Source organism: Hordeum vulgare, chromosome 3H (genome assembly GCF_904849725.1).
Source record: "Hordeum vulgare subsp. vulgare chromosome 3H, MorexV3_pseudomolecules_assembly, whole genome shotgun sequence".
Classification (NCBI taxonomy): Eukaryota; Viridiplantae; Streptophyta; class Magnoliopsida; order Poales; family Poaceae; genus Hordeum; species Hordeum vulgare.
In genome coordinates this window covers 454,524,793-454,549,531 of record NC_058520.1, presented here as the reverse complement: position 1 = coordinate 454,549,531, position 24,739 = coordinate 454,524,793, and the positions used below count along the sequence as shown (strand labels likewise).

General features: G+C 47.4%; 1 protein-coding gene across 3 annotated transcripts; it reads right to left on the bottom strand.

Moving 5' to 3' along the window:
- Window positions 1–602: 602 nt before the first annotated feature.
- Window positions 603–24,345, bottom strand: LOC123444222 (chloride channel protein CLC-e). 3 transcript variants are annotated; one of them, XM_045120877.1, is made up of 7 exons: window positions 23,848–24,345; window positions 17,410–17,797; window positions 15,938–16,135; window positions 14,830–15,296; window positions 13,771–14,313; window positions 1,440–1,648; window positions 603–1,342 (listed from the first exon to the last, which is right to left on the bottom strand). In XM_045120877.1, exons 1-7 carry the CDS (start codon window positions 24,133–24,135, stop codon window positions 1,117–1,119), a joined length of 2,319 nt encoding a protein of 772 aa, XP_044976812.1. In that variant the 5' UTR covers window positions 24,136–24,345; the 3' UTR covers window positions 603–1,116. The 3 variants fall into 3 exon arrangements, with proteins under 3 accessions (XP_044976812.1, XP_044976813.1, XP_044976816.1); XM_045120878.1 differs by having other exon boundaries at window positions 603–1,308; window positions 23,848–24,342; XM_045120881.1 differs by having other exon boundaries at window positions 23,823–23,894.
- Between the last annotated feature and the right edge of the window lie 394 nt (window positions 24,346–24,739).

The following is a 24,739-nucleotide window of genomic DNA, read 5'->3' as shown; positions in this document are numbered from 1 at the left end:
CAGATCTCAGGAGCAGGGCATAGTACCCCTACTGAAAATGACACCAATCCAGATTCAGGTTTACACGGCGTACGGTTTGCATGATCTCAGGTGATGTTTGGATTTTCCCTGACATAAATTACAAGAAACTAAATGTAGTTTGATCATTTCAAAACTTGAACACAGATCAACGAATTGTGTTCTATAATTCAAGTTTAGGTTACATAGTTTGAACACTGAACTTCATAATTTTTAAAGTAATAGATTCAGTATCATAGTTCTGAAACTATATCACAATCATAAATTCTAAGTTTTGGAACCAATACAAAATTGTGGAGTTTGAATCTGAAAATAATAAATACAAATTATCAGAATGCGGTGTTCCAAATATAAATCTTCAAAGTTGGAAATGCCAGAATTCAGATTATTGGCATTTAAATTTCCAAATTTCTCAACTGTGACATAAATTTCAAGTTTATGAATTTTAAAATACAAATATGCACATAAAATAAGATTCTAATTAAATTTTTAGGTTCAAAATTAAAGCTTGCCCCCCAACTTGCTTGGGACAAAGGTTTGTTGTTGTTGTTCGAAATTTGAAACTAGCATCAAAACATGTGACAAAAGTACAACAATAAAGGTTCATTTGTCTCAATGATATGAGTAGACACTGTTTCTCTATGAGAAGGTTGTTTTACCAAACAACTTGATACATGAGAGTGCAAAGGATTCACAATAATTATCAGAAGATTTCCCCAACCAAACCCGCCCTTCTGCAAATTCGGTTCATTTAATTCCAACTAACTCACAACACCGCAAAGAGAAATATGGGTGTGACATAGCCTGATCTCGTTGCCCATCTTTCCAGTGTCTATGTTGACGAATAGTTCGATTCTCAGTTGAAGAATTATACTGTGTAGTAGGCACACGCTCAAGTGCCAATGCGCTGGCTCAGTTCCTAAATGAACATGTTCCATTTTGTTTTGCAGGGGAGAACAGTGGTATGCACAAGTTAGATGCAAGTTGCAGCGATCTAACAACTGAGAACATAGCGCGCTCTTACAACAATAATGCAGCTATGCACTGCGCATGCACATACGGCCTTGATAGAAATGGAAGAAACTTCAGCCAGCTACTTCACTTTCTGAATTCGAAAGTTCCCCAAACAAACCTGCTCAATTGTGATTTCTTGGCTTTTGAACAGCTTAATAACATAAGCCGACATGAGCAAATGTAATATATCAAGCGAATTACTAAGTGAATCCGCATCATCTCTCTTCCCTTCTGATCTCCGATGTGAAACTGAAAAATTCTTTTGCTGCCAAAGCTCTGAAAGAGAACATAACATGCAAGGAAATCATCACTGCATTGGTTATAAGTTGGAAAACAAGTAATTTGTCACCTATTCATTACTGAGAGTAGAAATCTGGAAATGTAGTTATCCAAAAAATTAACTTTACCTTCGAGCAATGGTGATGCATTCTCTATCTACAAAACCAATCAAGATTCCTCCATCCTGATGATTAACATGTTCTGAAACTACAGGAACTTGGTCCACTCCATGAGAATCCATGATCTTTTCAGCAGCAGTAAGTGGCATCTGAGGTGTCACGGACCATATTTTACATCTAACGGTTCCACAAACATGAGATACCAGACATTCATCTACCTGTTCCAGCATGAGCAGAAATGAGTAACGAAAATAAGAACCACATCAAGCTAGATAAACTTAACACCCTATGGATTACCATTTGACCTCTTAGGCTTTGTTCGGTTCCACCGAAAATGAGAGGGATTGGCATGGATTGACAAGGATTAAATCCCATCTAGTACAAATTCCACCTCATTCCCCTCCAATCCACCTCAATCCACTTGGACAGTGGATTAACCGAACAAGGCCTTAAGGAAATAGGAAACCCATCTTTTTCTCTGTTTATAGAGAAGAGTTTGAAATAAGTAGGAACCACAAGAACCTCAGTGTTGAGAAATATGACAAATATATTACTCCTTCTGATCTACTAAATCAGCGACAATTAATATGGATCGGAGGGAGTAAACCTATTGGACTTGGGAGAGGTGTAACCAAAGGACTCTTGTATTAATTCCAATCAGACTGGATCCTACTTTCACCGAGGGAGGCCAGGCGGGGAACCAAAAACTACTCCATCTGTTTTCTTTTTGTATGGGTGTTTTTTACTGGTTATAAGACAAGCCTTTGACCAATAATTATTCGTTTAATAAGTGGTTTATAGTGATACATGTTAAGCTTCATGCACTAGCCAACGCAACCAAAAGTCCGAACTGATGGAAAGGGCTAGTGCAATCCACATATACTGTAACACCCCCTCTCACGTGTGACGGGGAAGACAAATCAACACTGTTAGACTTAGAGATATGTTGTTTGTAATCTCAACTACTTGCATCTATCTCTATCTCTAACCAACTCCATATCCTACCGACTCCACCATCGATGGAATTCTTGTAAGCCACGGCAGGGGCCTTTCCTACCTCCTATCAATATATACCCAACGCGGCTCCTCATCGAGGAGTAGGAACGCTTCCATCTGACATGGTATACAGAGCCATCCTCTTCCCATCTATCTAGCCAGGAAAAAAAACTCCACCGATCGCCATGTATTCTTCGGCTCCCGTCGCCCTCAACCTTGGAGCGCCGCCCGCCGAGAAGCTCACCAAGGGGAACTTTCTCCTATGGAAAGCCCAAGTGATGCCGGGCCTGCGAGGAGCGCAGGTCACCGGCCTCCTGGATGGAACCGATGCAGCGCCCACGAAGACAGTGGAGCAGCAGCAGGCGGACAAGACGACGATCATGGTGCCTAATCCTCTTTATGCGCCATGGTTGTCCAAAGATCAACAAGTCCTCAGCCATCTCCTCAACTCTCTGTCAAAGGAAATCCTCGCCCAAGTTGTGAGTAAGGAAAACACCTTTGATCTATGGACTGCTATCATCACTATGTTTGCTTCGCAGTCCCAATCTCGAATCACAAATTTGAGAATTGCCATCACCACCACCAAGAAGGGCTCCATGTCGAGCACCTCCTACATCGCCCGGATGAAAAATTTGGGAGATGAACTTGCTGCTGCAGGCCGGCCCGTCTCTGATCCAGAGATGGTGGACTATGTCCATGCCGGTCTTGATCGGGACTACGACCCGGTTGTGGCAGCGATTGGCGTTGTCAAAGCCTCCATCACCGTCGACGAGCTTTTTGCTTAGATCTCTGCCTTTGATCAGCGGGTGGAGATGCTAGGTGACGGACCAGAAGCTGGCTACAACACCTCTGCAAACATGGTGTACAGGGGGCGTGGCCAGTCCCGCGGCAGAGGACGCGGGCGTGGCAGCAGAGGCCGCGGTCGAGGGAGACGCTCACCCTCCTCCCCTTCTCCAAACGGCGGCAACAGGAGAGGTGGCCGTCCCCAACAACAACAGCAGCAACGCCCACCGCACCGGGATTACCCCAAGTGCCAGATATGTCTCAAACATCATCGCGGGGGTGCCCGTGAATGTTGGGATCGCTACGAGGAAGAAGAGTATGAAGAAAAGGAGGCAAACGTCGCCTCCGACTCCTACGGCATTGACACAAATTGGTATGCCGACTCCGGTGCCACCAATCATATCACAGGGGAGCTTGACAAGTTGACGGTCAGAGATAAATATCGTGGCCATGATCAAGTACACACTGCAAGCGGTTCTGGTATGGAAATTACTCATGTTGGTAGTTCAATTGTTAAAATCCCCATGAAAAATCTACACCTTAAAAAAGTTCTATATGTGCCCACAACATCAAAGAATCTCCTTTCTGTTCATAGATTTACCCTTGATAATCGTGTTCTCATTGAATTCTATCCATATTTCTTTTTGGTAAAGGACTTGGACACGAGGAAAATACTTCTTAGGGGCAAATGCGTGGGAGGTCTCTACCCGCTCATATCTTCATCAACACCATTCAATAAACAAGCTTTTGTTGCTGTCAAGCCTTCCTCATCAAAGTGGCATAGTAGACTAGGTCATCTTTCGTCAGTTATTATTAAATTTGTTCTTAGCAAGAACAAACTTCCATACTCTCATGAGTCTAGTATTGAGTCTGTTTGTGATTCATGTCAACAAGCTAAAAGTCATCAGTTGCCATACCCCATATCTACCAGTATCTCCACTGCACCTTTGCAACTTGTGTTTTCAGATGTGTGGGGGCCAGCCCCCACCTCTGTTGGAAGACATTCATATTATGTCAGTTTCATTGACGACTTTAGTAAATTTACATGGATCTATCTCCTCAAGAAACGATCCGAAGTTTTTCAAGTCTTTAAGAACTTCCAGAATCTTGTTGAGCGCAAACTAAACACCAAAATCATTGCCATGCAAACAGATTGGGGAGGTGAATACAGAAAACTCAATCTCTTTTTTCAAGAACTTGGTATTTCACATCATGTTGCATGTCCTCATGCACATCAACAGAATGGTTCCGCTGAAAGGAAGCATCGCCATGTTGTTGAAGTAGGAATAGCCCTACTAGCAAATTCATCTATGGCACTAAAATCTTGGGATGAAGCTTTCTTAACCGCCACGTACCTCATCAATTTGCTACCTAGCAAAGTCATCAACTTTGAAACCCCTATCACTCGCCTCTTTGGCATTTCTCCTGACTACAAGTCACTCCGTGATGGATAAGTCTATGTACTATGGTCTTTGTGGGGCTGCAGCACATGGTCCTTGTGGCTGTTAGGATAGAATCCTTGACCATCAAGGACTGGCAGTTAGGATAGCATCTTAGCAGCATCTTAGACTAGCATCTTAGCATATGCTTGGCGGCTAGCAGCCTATAAATATGTATCCCCAACCCCTCAGGTTGGCATGGCATTGTGTGAGAAATAAACCAACGAAAATTGTCCCAACTCTCCTAGTGTCATCCACAACTATCAATGCTCAGGCTGAAAGGTCTAACAAGTGGTATCAGAGCCTCGTTATCTTGTACCCTGAGCATTTCCTGCTCACCTCTCTCACCGGAAGCTGAGCAGCCTAAGCCGGTAGCAGCAGCTGCTCCGACTGCCCCTAGTTACCTCCCTCCCTTCGGACTGTCGAGCAGCAGCTCGTCAGCAACAGCCTCCCCTTCACGCAACAGCCCCCTGCAGCGAGCCATGTCTGCAGGTCGCTCTCAGCACACGGCTACCTCGAGCATACGGCGCCGGCAGAAGGCCGAGCGCGCCGTGGCAGAGGAGCGTGAGCGAGCAGCTGTAGCAGCAGCTGCTGCGGCAACAAGGGTGTCAAGGCTGGCTGCAGCGGAGCTGACAGCAGCCAGAGCGGAGGTAGAAGCAGCCAGGGCGGAGGTAGAAGCAGCAGCAGCAGCTGCGGAGGCAGCACGTGAGGCTACAGCGGGTGCCAAGGCACTCCGCGTCGGCTCCGGCAGCTCCAACGGCTCCGCGCCTGCGGACGACGGTGCCGACGCAGACCGTGCCAAAGTGGCGCAAGAGCGGACAGCGCAGTGGGCAGCCGAGCACGCCCGCGCTCCAGGTGGAGGTGCGCACGGCGACGGCGGCTGCAACGACCAGGACCGCGGCCTCTACGAGGTCCGGACTGTGGTCAGGGATGTTGGTCCCAGTGTTGGGTGGCCTACCCTCACTAAAACCAACTACGTCGAGTGGGCCGCGATCATGAAGATCAGGCTCCAGGTGCGGCGGCTGTGGGAGGCAGTCCAGGACAGCAACGTCGACCATCAAGAAGATCGACGGGCGCTGGACGCCCTCATCACCGCAGTCCCGCCCGAGATGCAGTTCTCGCTTTCCAACAAGCGGACTGCCAAGGAGGCTTGGGACGCCATCGCCGTGGCACGCATCGGCAGCGATCGTGCTCGCAAGTCCACACTGCAGGCACTTCGTAAGGAGTGGGAGAACCTGGCTTTCAAGCCAGGTGAGGACGTTGATGACTTTGCTCTCCGTCTCAACACTCTACTGCAGAAGATGGTGAAGTTCGGCGATGCCACCTACACCGAGGAGAGAGCTGTCGAGAAGCTTTTCCGGTGCATTCCCGAGAAGTACAAGCAGATGGCTCGCTCGATCGAGTCTTTGCTGGACCTCTCCACGATGACGATCGAGGAGGCGATAGGTCGCCTCAAGGTCGTCGACACCGACGAGCCACAGCCTCCCTCGGGGCCCATCACCACCGGCGGGAAGCTGCTCCTAACTCGGGAGCAGTGGGATGCCAGCCTTGGTGACAAGAAGGGGGAGCCTTCTTCCACGACGGGCGGCCGCAAGCGCGGCAAGCAGCGCAAGGCGCGAAGGGGCGGCAAGGCACAAGGACGTGCCGAAGGTGACGCCCGCGGAAGCGCCAAGGACGGCGTCGCTGGCAAGCCCAAGCCGGCACAGGACAACAGCTGCCACAACTGTGGCCGGCTTAGCCATTGGGCCAATGAGTGTCGCCAACCACGACAAGGCCAGGCTCACGTCGCACAGGCGGCGGAGGAGACGGCTCTGTTCATGGCGCATGAAAGCATCGAGCTACCTTCAGCGACACCAGTCGCAAAGGCTCCCCTCCACCTCGACGAGCCAAAAGCACACGCTCTTCTCGGCGATGGCTCCGGGAAGGACAAGACTGTGGGGTGGTGCCTCGATACCGGCGCCACCCACCACATGACCGGTCGAAGGGAATTCTTCGCCGAGCTCGACTCCGACGCGCGAGGCTCCGTCAAGTTTGGGGATGCCTCAGCTGTGGAAATTAAGGGCGTCGGCTCCGTCATCTTCACCACCAAGACGGGAGAGCACCGGCTGCTCACCGGTGTCTACTACATCCCCGCGCTAAGGAACTCCATCATCAGCTTGGGACAGCTGGATGAGAACGGCTCACGCGTGCTGATTGAGCATGGGGTCCTACGCATCTGGGATCGCCAGCGTCGCCTTCTCGCCAAGGTACCCAGAGGTGAAAATCGACTCTACGTCCTTGATGTGCAGGTGGCACAACCGGTTTGCCTCGCTGTCCGTCGGGACGACGAGGCGTGGCAATGGCATGAGCGCTTTGGGCACCTTCATTTTGAGGCCCTGAAGCGTCTAAGTGCCAAGGAGATGGTGCAAGGCCTGCCATGCCTCGACCATGTGGAGCAGTTCTGCGACATCTGTGTGCTGACGAAGCAGAGACGACTCCCCTTTCCCCAGCAGGCGAGTTTTCGGGCCAAGGAGAGGCTGGAGCTCGTGCACGGAGATCTGTGCGGCCCGGTGACGCCAGCCACACCAGGAGGTCGACGCTACTTCCTGCTGCTCGTCGACGACCTCTCTCGCTACATGTGGGTGATGGTCCTCGGCAGTAAGGGAGAGGCGCCGGACGCCATCAGGCGTGCGCAGGTTGCTGTGGAGGCGGAGAGCGGCCGCAAACTGCGCATGTTGTGCACTGACAACGGTGGCGAATTCACGGCGGCTGAATTCGCGTCGTACTGCCTGATGAGGGCATCCAGCGCCACTACTCCGCGCCGTACAGCCCGCAGCAAAACGGCGTCGTCGAGCGGCGCAACCAGACGGTTGTGGGGATGGCTCGGGCTCTCCTCAAGCAGAGAGGGATGCCGGCTGTTTTCTGGGGAGAGGCGGTACTAACGGCCGTCTACATCCTCAACCGCTCGCCTACTAAGGCACTCGACGGCAGGACGCCGTACGAGGCCTGGCATGGGCGGAAGCCGGCGGTCTCTCACTTGCGGGTCTTTGGCTGCCTTGCGTTCACCAAAGAGCTCGGCCACATCGGCAAGCTCGACGACAGGAGTACTCCAGGAGTCTTCATCGGCTATGCGGAGGGCTCAAAGGCCTACCGCATCCTCGACCCAGAGACACAGCGTGTGCGCACGGCGCGAGACGTCGTGTTCAACGAAGGGCGAGGGTGGAAATGGGACAAGGCGGTGGACGACGGCTCGACGCTGACGTATGACGACTTCATTGTCGAGTACGTCCACTTCAAGGAAGCTGGGGGAGCAAGCAGCTCCTCTTCGCCGAGCACGTCTACCCCAGCCCCCAAAACTACATCGACTCCGGTGCCTGCTACGCCGACGGCACCACAACCGGCGACGCCGCATACTCCAGCCCCGACAGTCACCACTCCGGGCTCGTCTTCATCAGCACCAGCTCACGCAGAGCACAACCCGATGAAGTTCGCTTCCCCGCTCACTCACGACGAGGAGCGCATCGACGCGTATCATAGCGGCGAACCGCTACGGTATCGTACGATGGATAATCTACTCGGCGACCAGCCGGTGCCGGGACTGGTGCCACGCGACCTGGAGGCGCAGCTACAACTCGCGTGTGAGGACGGCGAACCTCGGTCTTTTGCAGAGGCCGAGAAAGACGCGACATGGCGCGCCGCGATGCAGTTGGAGATGGATGCGGTCGAGCAGAACCGCACCTGGGAGCTCGCTGACCTCCCTCGTGGTCACCGCGCAATCACCCTTAAGTGGGTGTTCAAGCTGAAGAGGGATGGAGCCGGCGCCATCATCAAGCACAAGGCTCGCTTGGTGGCCTGAGGCTTCTTGCAGCAGGAAGGAGTCGACTTCGACGACGCTTTCGCTCCCGTGGCACGGATGGAGTCCGTGCGACTTCTCCTTGCGCTAGCTGCCCAGGAGGGCTGGCGTGTCCATCACATGGATGTCAAGTCGGCATTCCTCAACGACGACTTGAAGGAGGAAGTCTATGTGCATCAACCACCGGGATTTGCGATCCCTGGCCAGGAGGGCAAGGTACTCCGCCTGCGTAAGGCTCTCTACGGCCTACGGCAGGCACCTAGGGCGTGGAACGCCAAGCTGGACTCTACGCTAAAGAAGATGGGCTTCGAGCAAAGCCCGCATGAGGCGGCCGTCTACCGACGGGGCAGTGGAGGAAATGCCCTGCTGGTGGGCGTCTATGTTGACGACTTGGTGATCACCGGCATCAAAGATGCAGAGGTGGCTGCGTTCAAGGAAGACATGAAGGCCACCTTCCAGATGAGTGATCTGGGGCTCCTCTCCTTCTATCTAGGGATCGAGGTGCACCAGGATCACTCCGGGATCGCGCTTCGACAGTCCGCCTACGCCAAGCGCATCGTTGAGCTAGCTGGGCTCACCGACTGCCACCCAGCTCTCACTCCGATGGAGGAGAGGCTGAGACTGAGCCGCGACAGCACGACGGAGGAAGTGGACGCTACGCAGTACCGACGCCTTGTGGGGAGCCTTCGCTACCTCGCCCACACACGGCCGGACTTGGCATTCTCCGTCGGCTATGTCAGTCGGTTCATGGAGCGACCGACGTCGGAGCACCAGCAGGCAGTGAAGAGGATCGTCCGCTACGTGGCAGGGACCCTCGACCACGGCCTCCACTACCCTAGGTGTCCGGGGGCGGCACACTTTGTCGGGTACAGCGACAGCGACCACGCCGGCGACATCGACACCAGCAAGAGCACGAGCGGGATCCTCTTCTTCCTCGGCAAGTGTCTCGTGAGCTGGCAATCGGTCAAGCAGCAGGTGGTGGCCCTGTCCAGCTGTGAGGCCGAGTACATAGCGGCCTCCACCGCCTACACTCAGGCGCTCTGGCTCGCTCGACTGCTTGGTGATCTCCTCGTCCGAGACACCAGAACGGTGCAGCTCCTGGTGGACAGCAAGTCCGCCCTGGCTCTGGCAAAGAACCCCGTTTTTCACGAACGGAGCAAGCACATCCGATTGAGGTATCACTTCATCCGCAGCTGCTTGGAAGAAGGGAGCATCGAGGCGAGCTACATCAACACCACGGACCAGCTCGCAGACCTGCTCACCAAGCCTCTTGGGAGGATCAAGTTCCTCGAACTCTGCTCCAGGATTGGGATGATTCGACTCTCCCACAAGACGACGTACAAGACTTAGGGGGAGAATGATGGATAAGTCTATGTACTATGGTCTTTGTGGGGCTGCAACACATAGTCCTTTGTGGGGCTGCAGCACATGGTCCTTGTGGCTGTTAGGATAGAATCCTTGACCATCAAGGACTGGCAGTTAGGATAGCATCTTGGACTAGCATCTTAGCAGCATCTTAGACTAGCATCTTAGCATATGCTTGGCTGGCTAGCAGCCTATAAATATGTATCCCCAACCCCTCAGGTTGGCATGGCATTGTGTGAGAAATAAACCAACGAAAATTGTCCCAACTCTCCTAGTGTCATCCACAACTATCAATGCTCAGGCTGAAAGGTCTAACACTCCGTGTATTTGGTTGTGCCTGTTGGCCCAACCTTCGGCCATACAACACACGCAAGCTTGCGTTTCGTTCCAAAAAATGTGTTTTTCTTGGATATAGTCCTATTCATAAAGGAGTCAAATGCCTAGATGTTTCCACTGGCAGGGTTTATATTTCTCGTGATGTAGTTTTTGATGAGTCATTATTTCCCTTTGAAACACTTCATCCCAATGCCGGAGCACTTCTCAAACAAGCCATTCTCCTACTTCCACCACATCTCCAAACTTCCGATCATGGGGGCGACAATTGTACTAATCCAACTGATGATCCTACTAGCAGGGATGTGCCTCCGTGTGTGCAGGATCCTACAGCAGCAAATGGCACAGAAAATGGTGAAGAAAATGATCCAAATTTTGGAGAATATGAACCTATATTTCATGCAGCAGAAGAGGACGAAGCTGGCGCGGAGCACGAGGTGGATCCGTCGTCACCTGAGACTCCTGTGCGCGCGCAGATCCGTACGCCAGTCAGCGCCCTCGCTCCGCACCAATCGGCCGCCGCCACGTCACCAGAATCAGGCGGGAACCCGCGTCCCGTACCGCGTCCCACGCGCGGGCCGGCAGCAAGAGCAGGTTCGGCAGGGCCCGCGTCAGGATCGACCGCGTCGGGATCCCTGACCCGCACCCGTTAGCCGACAGCGACAACAGTTTCGGCGGGGCCCGCGTCGGGATCTCTGTCCCGTGCACGCGCGCACACGACTAGCAGCGACGGATCTTCTGCGGCAACTTCCTCTGATAAATCAGACACACTGCAGGCCACACAGGTGAACTCGGGATCTGCTGTGGAAAGCGAATCTGAGAACCTCTCAGGATCTTCTGCACCCGAGCCTTCTGCGTCATCTCCTGTGGCACAACCAGTGCGTAAACGACGAAGTCAACTTCAACCAGCCACAATTTCTCGTGTCACGACTCGGTCACAGAAAGGTATAAAAAATCCAAAGGTTCGAACTGATGACAGTATTCCATATGGTATGTTATGTGTAGCAGGAGAACCAGCAAAATTGGAGGATGCACTAGGAGATCCAAAGTGGAAAAATGCAATGGATGAAGAATATTCAGCGCTCATGAGAAACAAGACTTGGCATCTTGTGCCAGAAAAGAGAGGTAAAAATATCATTGACTGTAAGTGGGTTTACAGAATCAAAAGAAAAGCAGATGGCTCCATTGACAGGTATAAAGCTCATTTAGTTGCAAAAGGCTTTAAGCAATGGTATGGCTTGGACTATGAGGACACCTTGAGTCATGTTGTTAAAGCTGCAACTATTAGACTTGTGTTAGCTATATCTGTATCCAGGGGATGGAGTTTGAGACAGCTAGATGTTCAGAATGCGTTTTTGCATGGTGTTCTGGAAGAGGAGGTTTACATAAGACAACCACCTGGGTATGTTGACAAGAAGGTACCTCATTATGTACGCAAGCTTGATAAAGCACTCTATGGTTTGAAACAAGCACCAAGTGCATGGTACTCAAGGTTAAGTTCACAGTTGAAACATCTAGGCTTTGTTGCATCCAAAGCTGACACCTCTTTGTTCATTTATAACAAGGCAAATACAACTATATTTGTATTAGCATATGTTGATGACATCATAGTTGCAAGCTCTTCACAAAGTGCCACTAATGCCCTCTTACATGATTTGAGCTCAGAATTTGCATTAAAGGATCTTGGTGATCTACACTTCTTCTTGGGCATTGAGGTAAAGAAGATTCAGGATGGCATAGTATTGAATCAAGAAAAATATGCCACTGAACTTCTAGTTCGCATGGGGATGAAAGATTGTAAGCCTTCTCCCACACCATTGTCATCTTCAGAGAAACTCTCAGCATTTGAAGGTGAGCCACTGAAGGAAGGAGAGATCACAAAATACAGAAGTGCAGTAGGAGCTCTACAGTACTTGGCCCTGACAAGACCTGATATTTCCTTTGCTGTCAACAAGGTTTGCCAGTATCTTCATGCACCTACTAGTGTACATTGGACTGCTGTTAAAAGAATTGTACGGTACATAAAGCATTTTGTGAGCTTAGGTCTCCAAGTTAAACACTCTAATTCCACCCTTGTTAGTGCCTTCTCTGATGCTGACTGGGCAGGATGTAGTGATGATAGAAGGTCAACTGGAGGATTTGCACTATTCTTTGGTTCTAACCTCATCTCTTGGAGTGCTAGGAAACAAGCCACAGTATCCAGGTCAAGTACTGAAGCTGAATATAAATCATTGGCTAATGCAACTGCTGAAATCATTTGGCTTGAATCATTGCTAAATGAGTTAGGAGTTAAACAGCATCGTGTGTCATGTTTGTGGTGTGATAATCTAGGAGCCACATATCTCTCTGCAAATCCAGTATTTCATGGCAGAACAAAGCACATAGAAATTGACTTTCACTTTGTCAGAGAAAGGGTTGCAGAAAAGAAGTTAGACATACGCTTCATTCCTTCCAGAGATCAAGTTGCAGATGGATTCACCAAAGCCTTGCCATTGAAACCATTTGAAGAATTCAAGAAGAATCTTAATGTAGGAACGCTTCCATCTGACAAACACGTGCAACCGGAAGAGAGCGACGGCACGCGAAACTCACGTATGACTCAAGAGGCCTCTACGTGGACACAAAGGGGGGCTACCAACAATTTTTAATAAATTGTGAAAGCCAGGACTTGAACTCAAGACCTTAGCTCCGATACCATGTTAAGCTTCATGCACTAGCCAACGCAACCAAAAGTCCAAACTGATGGAAAGGGCTAGTGCAATCCACATATACTGTAACAATACAAAATCACAATCATAAATATTTCTAAATACGAAACTAATAACATCAATATTATACCACATAAATTACATACTAATAGAGTAATTGTTGATAAAAACCTTGTCTTAAACCAATCAAAATTCACCCTACAAAGGAAACAGAGCGATCACCCAACCCAAGTAATCAAGTAATACGTAATCTCATCCAACCAAGATCAAATAATTAGGGCTCAAAAGAGGATTAGAACCGAGGTTATTCTTTAGCACAAGACTTTTGTATAGGGCAAGGATGTAAAGGTCCTATGGTTCAAGCAAGTCGTGAGGGAGAATGCAAATCCTTGTACTCTTTTCGGGTTGTTATTAAGGAATTTGCAGATGGCTTCGTCAACATTTTTCTACTATCCTGATTATTCCATCATAGATTGAGAGACCAAAAGTGGTCAAGGACTTGAGTTCCAGTGATTAATTAATTTGTGCAGAATATATTTGATATGTTCTGATCCATAACAAAAATAGGATTCTTATATTTGATAGTCTGTTAGCTGCTATGTGATAGTTTGTGAGTTGTTCCTTTGATGTATTTAACTGTGATGTGGTTTACAGGGTTAGACTGAGGATATCTTCTTTTGGTTCTGCATCCAAAATAACCATATGAATGCAAGTACTTTGGGCACTAGGTATCTGTAAGATGGTGCCCTGTTACTTGGAAACCACAAAAAAAAGACAGAAAAGAAGTGTGCACATACACAAAAAGTATGTCTTCCCATTAACTAAAACATCAAGATTATACAAATAGAGAAAATAAACCAGTGGAAAATGGTGGTAATTCTCACCTCAGGTTGCATCCTTGTGCTTTTTGCATTTTTGCAGAAATCCTGGAAATCTTTGACTGTTAGCAAGCCTAATGGAGATTTATTGCTCTCAGTTATCATAACAAATGGTTGCTTCTCCACAAGCATAAGATTTAGTGCCTCAACTACTGGAGTTTTCAATGAGACAGAAATATATCTAGTTTTCATAGTCTCTGCAACAGTAAGATTTTCCAGCACGTTATCATCTCTGGCATCATATACACAAAGTGAGCTTTCTAGTTTACATAATTCTGCAGTGGCATCAACACTATCCACAGAAGTGAGTTGTTGGGTTTGCGTGGGCACATTTTGCGCCTCTTCAATGGTGCTTGTTTTCTCCTCCAATGAACCCGGCTTACCCTTACTGCTGGTAGAGAACCTTTGAGAAGAAGCGATCCAAGATGATAGTCCAACAGCACCAAGCAAAGGCAGAACTATACGATAGTCCTGCGTTAGTTCAAACAGTAGGAGGACAGATGTCAGAGGCACCTTGCATACACCGGCAAGTGTAGCCGCCATACCAACCTGCAAAGATAGAAACAAAGGAAAACAAGCATAAGCAATGATAATACTGCTTGCACAATATCTTCATCAGTGTAACAGCACACAAAAGGCAAAAGATAAAACCTGAAAACCGCTGAGCAGTGACTACAAAACAAGCACAAGAGATAGAAATGCCACCACATGGTTACAATATCATTAATAACACTACAAAAGCATACAAAGAGAGATCGAATTGCTCCCTCTGCTGCGCAAATGGAAGGCAGGATTTGACTTGGCATGATCTACAAAACTGAATAGTGGCCATTTGTTTCTTTGGAAGTATTTGTTGGTAACTACATAAATAACTATCATATCCAAATGTTATAAAATAAGAATCTATTAGTATCACTTTTCTGTAACTAATTTATTTAAATCTGTATATTGCTGGACTAATTGTTGGTCAAAGTTTACACCCATCTTGAGATGTACTGCTGCTTTCCAAGAATCAACAGGAGTAGCTGAGAAGAAGAAAGGTAAGGATACGCAGATGGGCATTACCAGACCATATGCTTGAGGTGATGCTACGTCTAGGAAGGGGACATGAAACAGTGCTTCAGAGCCAGTAAATGTAAACCTCATGAACTTGCCATATGCCATGCCTGTAGCAGCACCAATAAAAAGGGATGGTGCATAGTAACCTCCAACCAATCCAAAAGCCCTGCACAAAGACGTCGCTAATATTTTTACTCCAATGAGCTGAACCAACACTGCTGCTGAGAGACCACTTGTAAATGGCCGTGATTCCAGTAAAATGTCAACATTCTCAAAGCCCCAATACAGAACTTCAGGGTAGGCAAGAGCGAGAAGACCAACAATAAGTCCACCTAAGGCAGGGGATACAGCCATCGGCAATCCTGTTGTCTTTTGTAAGTGTTCAACCATGTCCATAGTTAGTGCTGTACATCTAGATAGGGTGATTGACACCACGCCACAAAACACGCCCAGCAAGAGATATAGAGGAAGTTCTGACATTTATGAAGTCATGTAAATATCCTCATACTTTCAATCTCTGGAGCACGAAAAACAAAATGTAAAATGAGAGTACCATTAAAAGTTACCGACCTACCATCCAGAAGATTGTATAGGCATTCTACATGACTATATGAGGCAAAACAAATTGCAGAACAGTAGGATGCTTTAGGAGTATCAGGTAGTTCAAGAGCAAAAATGCGCGAGATTTGTTGGTGTCCTATTTTAGTGATTTTTAGCTGGTACAGCACATGACTTAGCAAATGGCTGCACCAGTTCCTCACTGATGTATGGTGTCTGGCATTGTCCTTGCCCTTCTGGCTTTTAGTTTTTGCTTTTCATGACTATTTGGATACTCGTAAACTTTGCAAAAATCTATTGAGGGAGGTGTGCATCGATTGATGGAGAGTCTGGGGGTTTCTACCCTCTTTCTGGAAGAAAAAAAAGCAGGAGATGGCTTATTTCATTTGAATGTATGAAGTTATTTGGGAAGTGTTATTGGCAAAAACAAGTTAAAACAGCAGACGGTTCATCATAAGAAACTGTGATGCGTAAGAACCAATATTGCAGGATGCCAGGAAGTACTCCATAGTCATAAAAAGTACTCAAAATCTCAATTATAACAAACATTAAGTACCTGTCGGGGAGCGGAAATCATATTCTGGAACAGTGAAAGCAGGATCAGAACCAAGACCAATCTCTGAAACAACAGACCCTATCACTGCACTGAGGATCACCATAGGTGTTGAGTTGGAAAGGGATGAAGAATCGCCAGATGAAGGCCACAAAACAGACTCCACCGCAAAAAAACACCCAGCAACAGCAGCATTAAAACCTAAAATACAAGGAAATCACCTGAAATATAAGTAAAATGGAATCAGAAAGCAGAAGACATGGAATATTTTTACTTTACTATTGTCTATTGGACATATTGACCATATCAGAGTACTCGTTGAAGTGTATATGTGGATTACCTAACCCTTTCCATCAGTTTAGACTTTTGGTTGCGTTGGCTAGTGCATGAAGCTTAACATGATATCAGAGCCCAAGGACTTGAAATCAGTATCAGAGCCCAAGGACTTGAGATTTCAAGTCATTGGGTTCTGATACCATGTTAAGCTTCATGCACTAGCCAACGTAATAGGTGAATCACTTTCGAAAAACCATAACAGGCGAATCACATACTTGTGGCTGGGTAAACTTACACGATGCAGGAATAAGTCCCTAAAATTCCACCACCGCGTGCAACTAAGTTATAGTTATCATTTTACATAAATGTATAAAGTATGTATAATTAACTTATTCCTACTAATTATAGTCCTTGTTCTAAAGATTGGCTAGTTAATCGGCATCTTGGTTAGTTAATCGCTACTCGGTGGGTCAACGAATAGATGGTTAACTGATTTGTCGGCCGAATAACTGGAAAATTTGCCTATTTATCCCTACTCGGCACCCGACTGATATGGTACCAGTTACCGATATCCTAAACATTGATTATAGTAGGACCGAGTCCGGAATGATGATATCCGAGATAGAGTTGGGGTAGCACCAATTGAAGAGAAGCTTGTCCAACATCGTCTGAGATGGTTTGGGAAGATTCAACGCAGGCTTGCAAAAGCTCCAGTGCATAGCGTACGGCTAAAACGTGTTGATAATGACAAGAGAGGTCGGGGTAGACCGAACTTGACATGGGAGGAGTCTGTAAATAGAGATCTAAAGGATTGGAGTATCGCCAAGAACTAGCCATGGACAGGGGTGCGTGGAAGCTTGTTATCCATGTGCCAGAACCATGAGTTGGTCGCAAGATGTTATGGGTTTCACCTCTAGCCTACCCCAACTTGTTTGGGACTAAAGGCTTTGTTGAAGTTGATGTTGTTGTTGTTGTTGTTGTATAGTAGGCTAACATCAAAACACGAATATATGTGGATAAACTATCCATAGGGAACTGGCATTTTGTGATGGCAAGATTCCCTATTAGGTTAAATTAATTTGATATAGGCATGAAGAAATCAAGCAAATTATAACATGCTTACCCCATGGTTAATCCATCATATTGATTGAACATACTTTGCAACAAAATATATAAACAATTGGGGATGTAGAACTTACCAGATGCAATGCCAGCTGCTGACCCAGCTGCCACAAGAGACAGCTTTTTCCCGCCTTCCCACCCAAACACATTTCCAAATCCTTTTGCTATAGCAGAACCTATTTCCACGCTGGGTCCCTCAGGTCCCAGAGAGTTGCCGGTTCCAAGAGTGAAAGATGCCGCCACAACTTTCAAGAATGGCCTAAACACACCTTTAATATTAGAAACATAGCCATCTGAGTTTGTCTTGATAGAACTTCTTAGCGTATTCAGCCCTCCAACTATGATGCCTCCACTGACGGGAACAAATATCACTCTCTGCCAAATTTCAGCAGTGGGTTCTTCCCTCAGCCATGAAGCGCCTCGCAGCGGTATGCCATCCCAAAGCAGATCACGTATTTCATGAACCTATAAAAAATATTACATCCTAAGAAGCAATAATGGGTACTTACACTAACAACATGAATATTTAAAAGTGATTCCCATCAGTAGCAAAATTCAACAAGGTGCTTAAACTTTCAAATTGTATCATTCAGACTTAAAGACCTGAAGCGTCAAGCTCACCCAACATTTGATGGACACCTACAAAATTCGGCAGTGGAACCTAACCAAAGATGTGGTGCCGCATCCTGTACTGTAACGTAAGTACATAACACGTCTTGCAATATACTGGACGTTTTCAGTCTAATGCCATGTTAGTCAAGTACTATAGCGCGCGCGCGTGGCGGCGGGGCGAACCTTGCTTGTTTTATTCACTGGCACAGCTCCCTCTTATGTATAGGAGACAGTGTAAATAGATACTTTGACCCCCACAGGCCGAACTCTTTTGTGATTGTATCATCTACATACATGGCAATGAATCAATAAATAAAAGCTTCCATTTCCAAAAGGCCAAACAAGAACAAAAAAGATACTCTTACCCAACTTCATAACAGTTTGAAACATTAGTTGAACCTTATAGGTGTAAGGTATCTTTCAACAAAGCAAGCCATCAAATTGATATGACGAATCCATGGTCTGACACCTAGCTGTGCTAGTGTCATGTCCAGCTAGGACATGGTTGTTTCCAAGCTGGTAGGCAGCTAGGCCCACCACCCTTGGCATCGTGTCAGCTGGACATGTTTGCACAATTGCAGCCTGCTCCTTGTCGATCCGAACTTGACATGAGGCTATCCTGAGTTTGAGTTGAAAGAAACTGCTGGCCCCGAGCTATAGGTTGGAGATATGAGCAATGCTTCAAACGTATTGTTCTTTCCTATATTCAGCATCAATATCCATCCGAACTTATAAATGAAAATCAAATCAAGCTAGAACTTTCGCAGGTAGGAAGGTGCCATCGTTCTTTTAAGGTGGTGAAGGCAGCCCTCATTTTTAAGGGGAGGAGGCTAATTTTCGATATGACGAGCTAAATCGTGGATACATGAAATTCAACTACTTGATAGAATAAAACTCAGGTGACTGAGCTATAATGAGTGCTTCTGATTACCTTCTACGAAATAGCTTCTGATGTGAGCATGGTTGGGTTGGATCATCAAGCTTTTACAACTCGCTACCCTATACCTTATACAGGAATGACAATAGTTATCTTCTTATCTATGTCAGCTGGTTATGGTTATGGCCCTTACTGCAGGAGCTGATGGAGTTGGACAACCAGGGGATTTATGTTCCATTTGGGATGACGGTTTGACATGTAATGTTTTATTTTTGTACAAGCTTTATGTAGCTTGTCATTTCCTTCAGAGCCATTGAGCGTGAATATTGTAATGAAGAAATAAATTTGGATGCGTACACCTTCGGATGCAAACACGGAGGGGAAGTTTCAACTTGAGCACTAGTTTGTTATAAGTTGGCAGAGTTTTACTTCGGTACCCCCCACCTAAAAGCTTGCACGAATTTTAAAGTTACTTAAAACAGCTATCACCATTATGGTTCTAAAAAAAATACTATATTATCCTTTTTTTATTGGAAGCTGTAACTTCTAATCTCCATCTTTAATCTGCATCTAAATTTGTAAACTTTTCTAGGGGGTGTACCGAAGCAAAGTTCTGGCTTAACGTTTCAGCAACCAACCTATATAAGTATATACTGTTAAACCGCAAGATACTTGGAGATATTTAGGATAGAGATAGACTATAGATAGTTGTTCAAACTACTTATCTCTCTTTATGTATTCAAATATTCTATCTCTAGTTTACTTCCTCTCCAAGTTGTAACTCCTTTCAAATCTATCTTGTACGCATATCTACAGGTTTGCACCCTGCTATATAACATGCAACACGTCGCCCTCATCGGGTAAGACGTTTCCGCTAAGTCACACATGGTATACAGAGCCCTTCCTCCTCCTAGCATCTAGCTTTCCATCGCCATTAGTGCCGCAGCCATGTCTTCCTCCGGATCCTCCCACCCAAGCCTCAATGGCCAGATCACGGAGAAGCTTACCCGCACCAACTACGTTCTGTGGCACGCCCAGATCGTACCGCAGCTGAGGGGCGCCGGCGTCTTTGGCTACGTCGACGGATCTTCACCGGAACCGGCCAAAACCCTAGTCTCCACCGACAAAGATGGGAAGGCCACCACTACGTCCAATCCCCTTCACCCAACTTGGGTCAGGGAGGACCAGCAGGTTCTCGGGTACCTGCTCAACAACCTCTCCAAAGAGGTGCTTGTCCAGGTGACCGCGATCACCACGGCGGGCGCACTCTGGGCGGCTCTGGCGGGCATGTTCTCGTCGCAGTCGCTCAGCCGCGTGAACAACATTCGCACGGCCCTCATCAGCGCCCAGAAGGGGACACAATCCGTCTCCACCTTCTTCGCCTATATGCGCGGGCTCGCAGATGAGCTTGCTGCTGCCGGCAAGCCACTCCCAGACGATGAACTCGTCTCCTACATCCTCCATGGGCTGGATATGGACTACCAGCCCCTGGTCTCTGCCCTCGATGCTCGGGCCACGCCGGTCTCGCTGGATGAGCTCTTCTCCATGATGAGCAACTTTGACCAGCGCGTGGCCCTCTTCCATAGCTCAGGCGGGTTCAAATCTTCTGCAAACGCGGCGTACCGTGGCCGCGGCAGTCGTGGTCAGCGCGGCTCGCCTCGCAACGCGGGGAGAAGCGGCGGCTCCAACAGCAACTCCTCTCGCACTGGCCGGTCTCCCTCCACCAACAATCGGGGCCGGCGCGGTGGCTCCAATCGATCTCGGCAAGAGGCCTCTCGGTGCCAGATCTGTGGCAAACCAGGGCATACCGCCAAAGATTGCTGGTACCGCTATGATGAGGACGATGCCTCCTCCCAAGACGAAGACAAGGTTGTTGCTGCTGCGGATGGCTCCTATGGAATCGACACCAACTGGTACGTCGACAGCGGTGCCACCAACCACATCACCAATGAACTTGAGAAGGTGACCATGAAGGAAAAATACCACGGCAAGGATCAAATCCACACTGCCAGTGGAGAAGGTATGAGGATACACCACATAGGTCATTCACTTTTTAATACCCCTCATAGGAAAATTCATCTTAGGAAAATCCTGCATGTTCCTAGTGCCAGCAAAAATCTCCTTTCCGTTCACAGAATTGCTCTTGATAATCATGTTTTTCTCGAGTTTCATCCCTACTTCTTTTTGATCAAGGACCAGGTAACCAAGAAAACTCTCTATCGAGGTAGATGTGTTCGAGGGCTCTATCCGTTGATCCCGGAGCATTGGAGATTTCATAAACAAGTGTGTGGCGTCGTCAAACTTTCTACCACACGATGGCATGATAGATTAGGACATGCTTCTTTTTCTTTGATCAATACTTTACTTAGGAAAAATAAGCTCCCTCGTATATTGGTGAGCGTAATATCGAAGCTATTTGTGATTCTTGTCAACGAGCAAAAAGTCATCAATTACCTTATTCAATATCTACCAGTGTCTCCACAAAACCCTTGCAATTAATATTCTCTGATGTTTGGGGCCCTGCTCCTAACTCTGTCGGGAGACATACTTACTATATAAGTTTTATTGATGACTATAGCAAGTTCACATGGATCTATCTTCTCAAAAGAAGATCTGATGTTTTTGAAGTCTTTAAAAACTTCCAAGCACTTGTTGAAAGGAAGTTTGAAAGCAAAATCATCACTGTCCAATCTGATTGGGGAGGGGAATATGAAAAGCTAAATTCCTTTTTCCAAACTTTGGGTATTTCCCATCATGTGTCATGCCCTCATGCTCACCAACAAAATGGTTCAGCTGAGCGCAAACATCGCCACATCGTTGAAGTGGGTCTCTCATTACTAGCTCATGCCTCCATGCCACTAAAATTTTGGGATGAAGCTTTTCTCACTGTTGTTCATATTATAAATATGCTTCCCAGTCGTGTCATCAACAATGAGACTCCACTAGAACGTCTTCTCCACACCAAACCTGACTACACAACACTTCGTGTCTTTGGTTGTGCCTGTTGGCCCAATCTCCGTCCCTACAATAATCGAAAGCTCATGTTTCGCTCAAAACAATGTGCATTCTTAGGGTATAGCGCTCAACACAAGGGAGTAAAATGCCTTGACATATCCACTGGTCGTGTCTACATCTCCAAGGATGTTGTTTTTGATGAAACCAAATTCCCATTCTCAGATCTCCACCCAAATGCAGGTGCTCTTCTTCAAAAAGAAGTTCTCCTTTTTCCATCCATCTTCTCCGGGTATGATCAAGGGGGTGTTAACAATTGTGATGATTCTATGTTGGCTAACCCTCTCACCAGTGCACTTGAGCTTTCGGATGATGTTGCAGACGGCAGGAATAAAAATGGTGATCAAACCCTTGAAGAAATTAGCTCGGATGAGCTATATCGCATGTGCCGCGGCCTGGGGAGCAAATCCTCCTCGGGAACTGCGGGAACTCCTCTGCAGCCGTGCGGCGAATCAACCTCGGGGCTGGCTCCAGCAGACAACGGCGCCTCGGGATCCGCTCCAGGAAGCAACGGTGGGCCGCCTGCGACAAAGGCGCCAGCGCCAGAGCCGACAACGGCCAGGCGCCTCTCTGCCCAACCGCTGCACTACACGCGGCGCTCCTTCAACCGACCGGCGCGTGCGGACGGTGACACGGGGGCGGGTACACCCAGGTCATCATTGGCCAATGATGACCCGCCTGATCGCTTCGGATCTTCTGTGGACGTGCCTTCACAGCCACTTCAGCACGCTGCCACAGAGGATCCCGACCACATCCATCCACTCGCAGCGACAGGGTCTGCTGTCGGCCACGACCAGGAGCCAGTGGCGACAGGATCTGCCTCGAGATCAGCAGCCGCAGGAGCTGGAGGATCTTCTGCGCCAGCACCAGATCTCGCTCATACTCCTCGTCGTACACGGTTGCAAAAGGGGGTGATTCATCCTGTTAATTATAAACACATGACCAAGCATGGTCTTGTCTGCTCTACAGGTGAATCAGGGGAGCCTTCTACACTTGAAGAAGCACTCGGTGATGAAAAATGGAAAAATGCAATGTGTGAAGAATATCACGCTCTACAAAGAAACAAAACATGGCATTTGGTCTCTCCACCACATGGTAAAAATCTTATAGATTGCAAATGGGTCTTCAGAATTAAGAGAAAATCTGATGGAACCATTGATCGCTACAAAGCAAGACTTGTGGCAAAAGGCTTCAAACAACAGTATGGGCCAATGCAACAGCTGAAATTATATGGGTGCAGTCTATGTTGAAGGAGTTGGGTATTAAGAGCTCTAAAGCTCCCTGCCTATGGTGTGATAATCTTGGTGCAATATATTTATCTACAAATCTAGTCTTTCATGCCAGGACAAAACACATTGAAATAGATTTTCATTTTGTCAGAGAAAGAGTGGCTAGTAAAATGCTAGACATTCGGTTCATAAACTCAAGTGATCAAGTCGCAGATGGGTTTACAAAAGCCTTGCCTACCGGAAGCTTTGAAGTCTTCAAACATAATCTCAACTTGATAAAGTTGTGACTACAGGAGGGTGTTAAACCGCAAGATACTTGGAGATATTTAGGATAGAGATAGACTATAGATAGTTGTTCAAACTACTAACCTATATAAGTATATACCAGCTCGCGCAGCGGTTGCGAGTTGAGGATGGTTAGGTTCCTTGTGGTAGAACCAACCCACTAGATGACTGGAGTTCAAGTCCTAGACTTGGCATTGATGGTCACATTTTCCTGAATTTATTAGGCCTTCGGGCGATGTGTGCTGAGTGAGAGGAGACATTCCATCGACTATGAGGGTATCTGTATCGACTTCATCAATTTTAAGATGACGTGTCGGCTAGTCTTTCGAAGATGCTCATAGGATAGGTATGCATGCACGAGCGCTTATAGGAGAAGTGTACATACGTATGTATGAGCGTATATGTTTGTACTGTATTAAAAAAAGTTAAGAGACTCTTGGACAAATTTTAATTTCAAATTCTGAAAAAATCGAACCATAGTTTAGTTCGCAAGCAGCTACCGAAAGGTTGAAGAGGACAACGGAGACGCCTGTAAGGAGGCCCACGAGGCAGGCTGCGAGCGTGACGAGGTCGAGGCCGGGCGCCATCTCCTCCACGGAAGCCTTCACCTGCTCCCCCCGCCGAGGCTCGGACTCCTCGTCCGCCGCTCCGCATCGAACCCGAAGGCGCACGCCCCCGCCGCGGCTGCCAGGCAGCAAGGGGCGGGCCGCGACGCGGAAGAGAGGAGGCCGAGATGCAGACGAGGCGAGTAGGAGACGCGGGGAGCACGGGGTCGCTGCTGGCGCCATGGATTCCGGTAGCAGGACTGGTAATAAGCTATCTCATCTCTGCTAGTGCTATGCTGTTCTAGTTGGGGCTCGAAGCTGCACTGTTCTCAACTTTTTTGGAGGCTCAAGGGAAAAGAACCTCGGGGAATTTTGACCTTTCCGGACGGGGAGAGCTGTTTTCTCGTTAGTGTCCTCCGGTAGTCTGGTGTACAACAATCCGCAACGTTTATCCTTTTGTATGTACTCCCTCCATCCATATATATATATATATATATATATATATATATATATATATATATATATATATATATATATATATATATATAGGGCTTAACGTATTTTTTGACATTGTGTTTGACTATTGATAAGATTAATATTATATGAATTGTATAATGTAAAATTATATCATTGAAAGATCCTTTCACTAATGAATTTAACGGTATGCTTTGTGTAACTTGCATGTCATATATTATTTTTTCTAACACGCGGTCAAAGTTAACCTTAAAAAACGCATTATGCCCTATATATATGGATAGAGGGAGTATGTGTTCTTTACTTCTTTCCCTATGTTTCTTTCCAACTATTGTGAGAAGGGCAATAAGCAGATTCTTGGATGTGTCTGGTT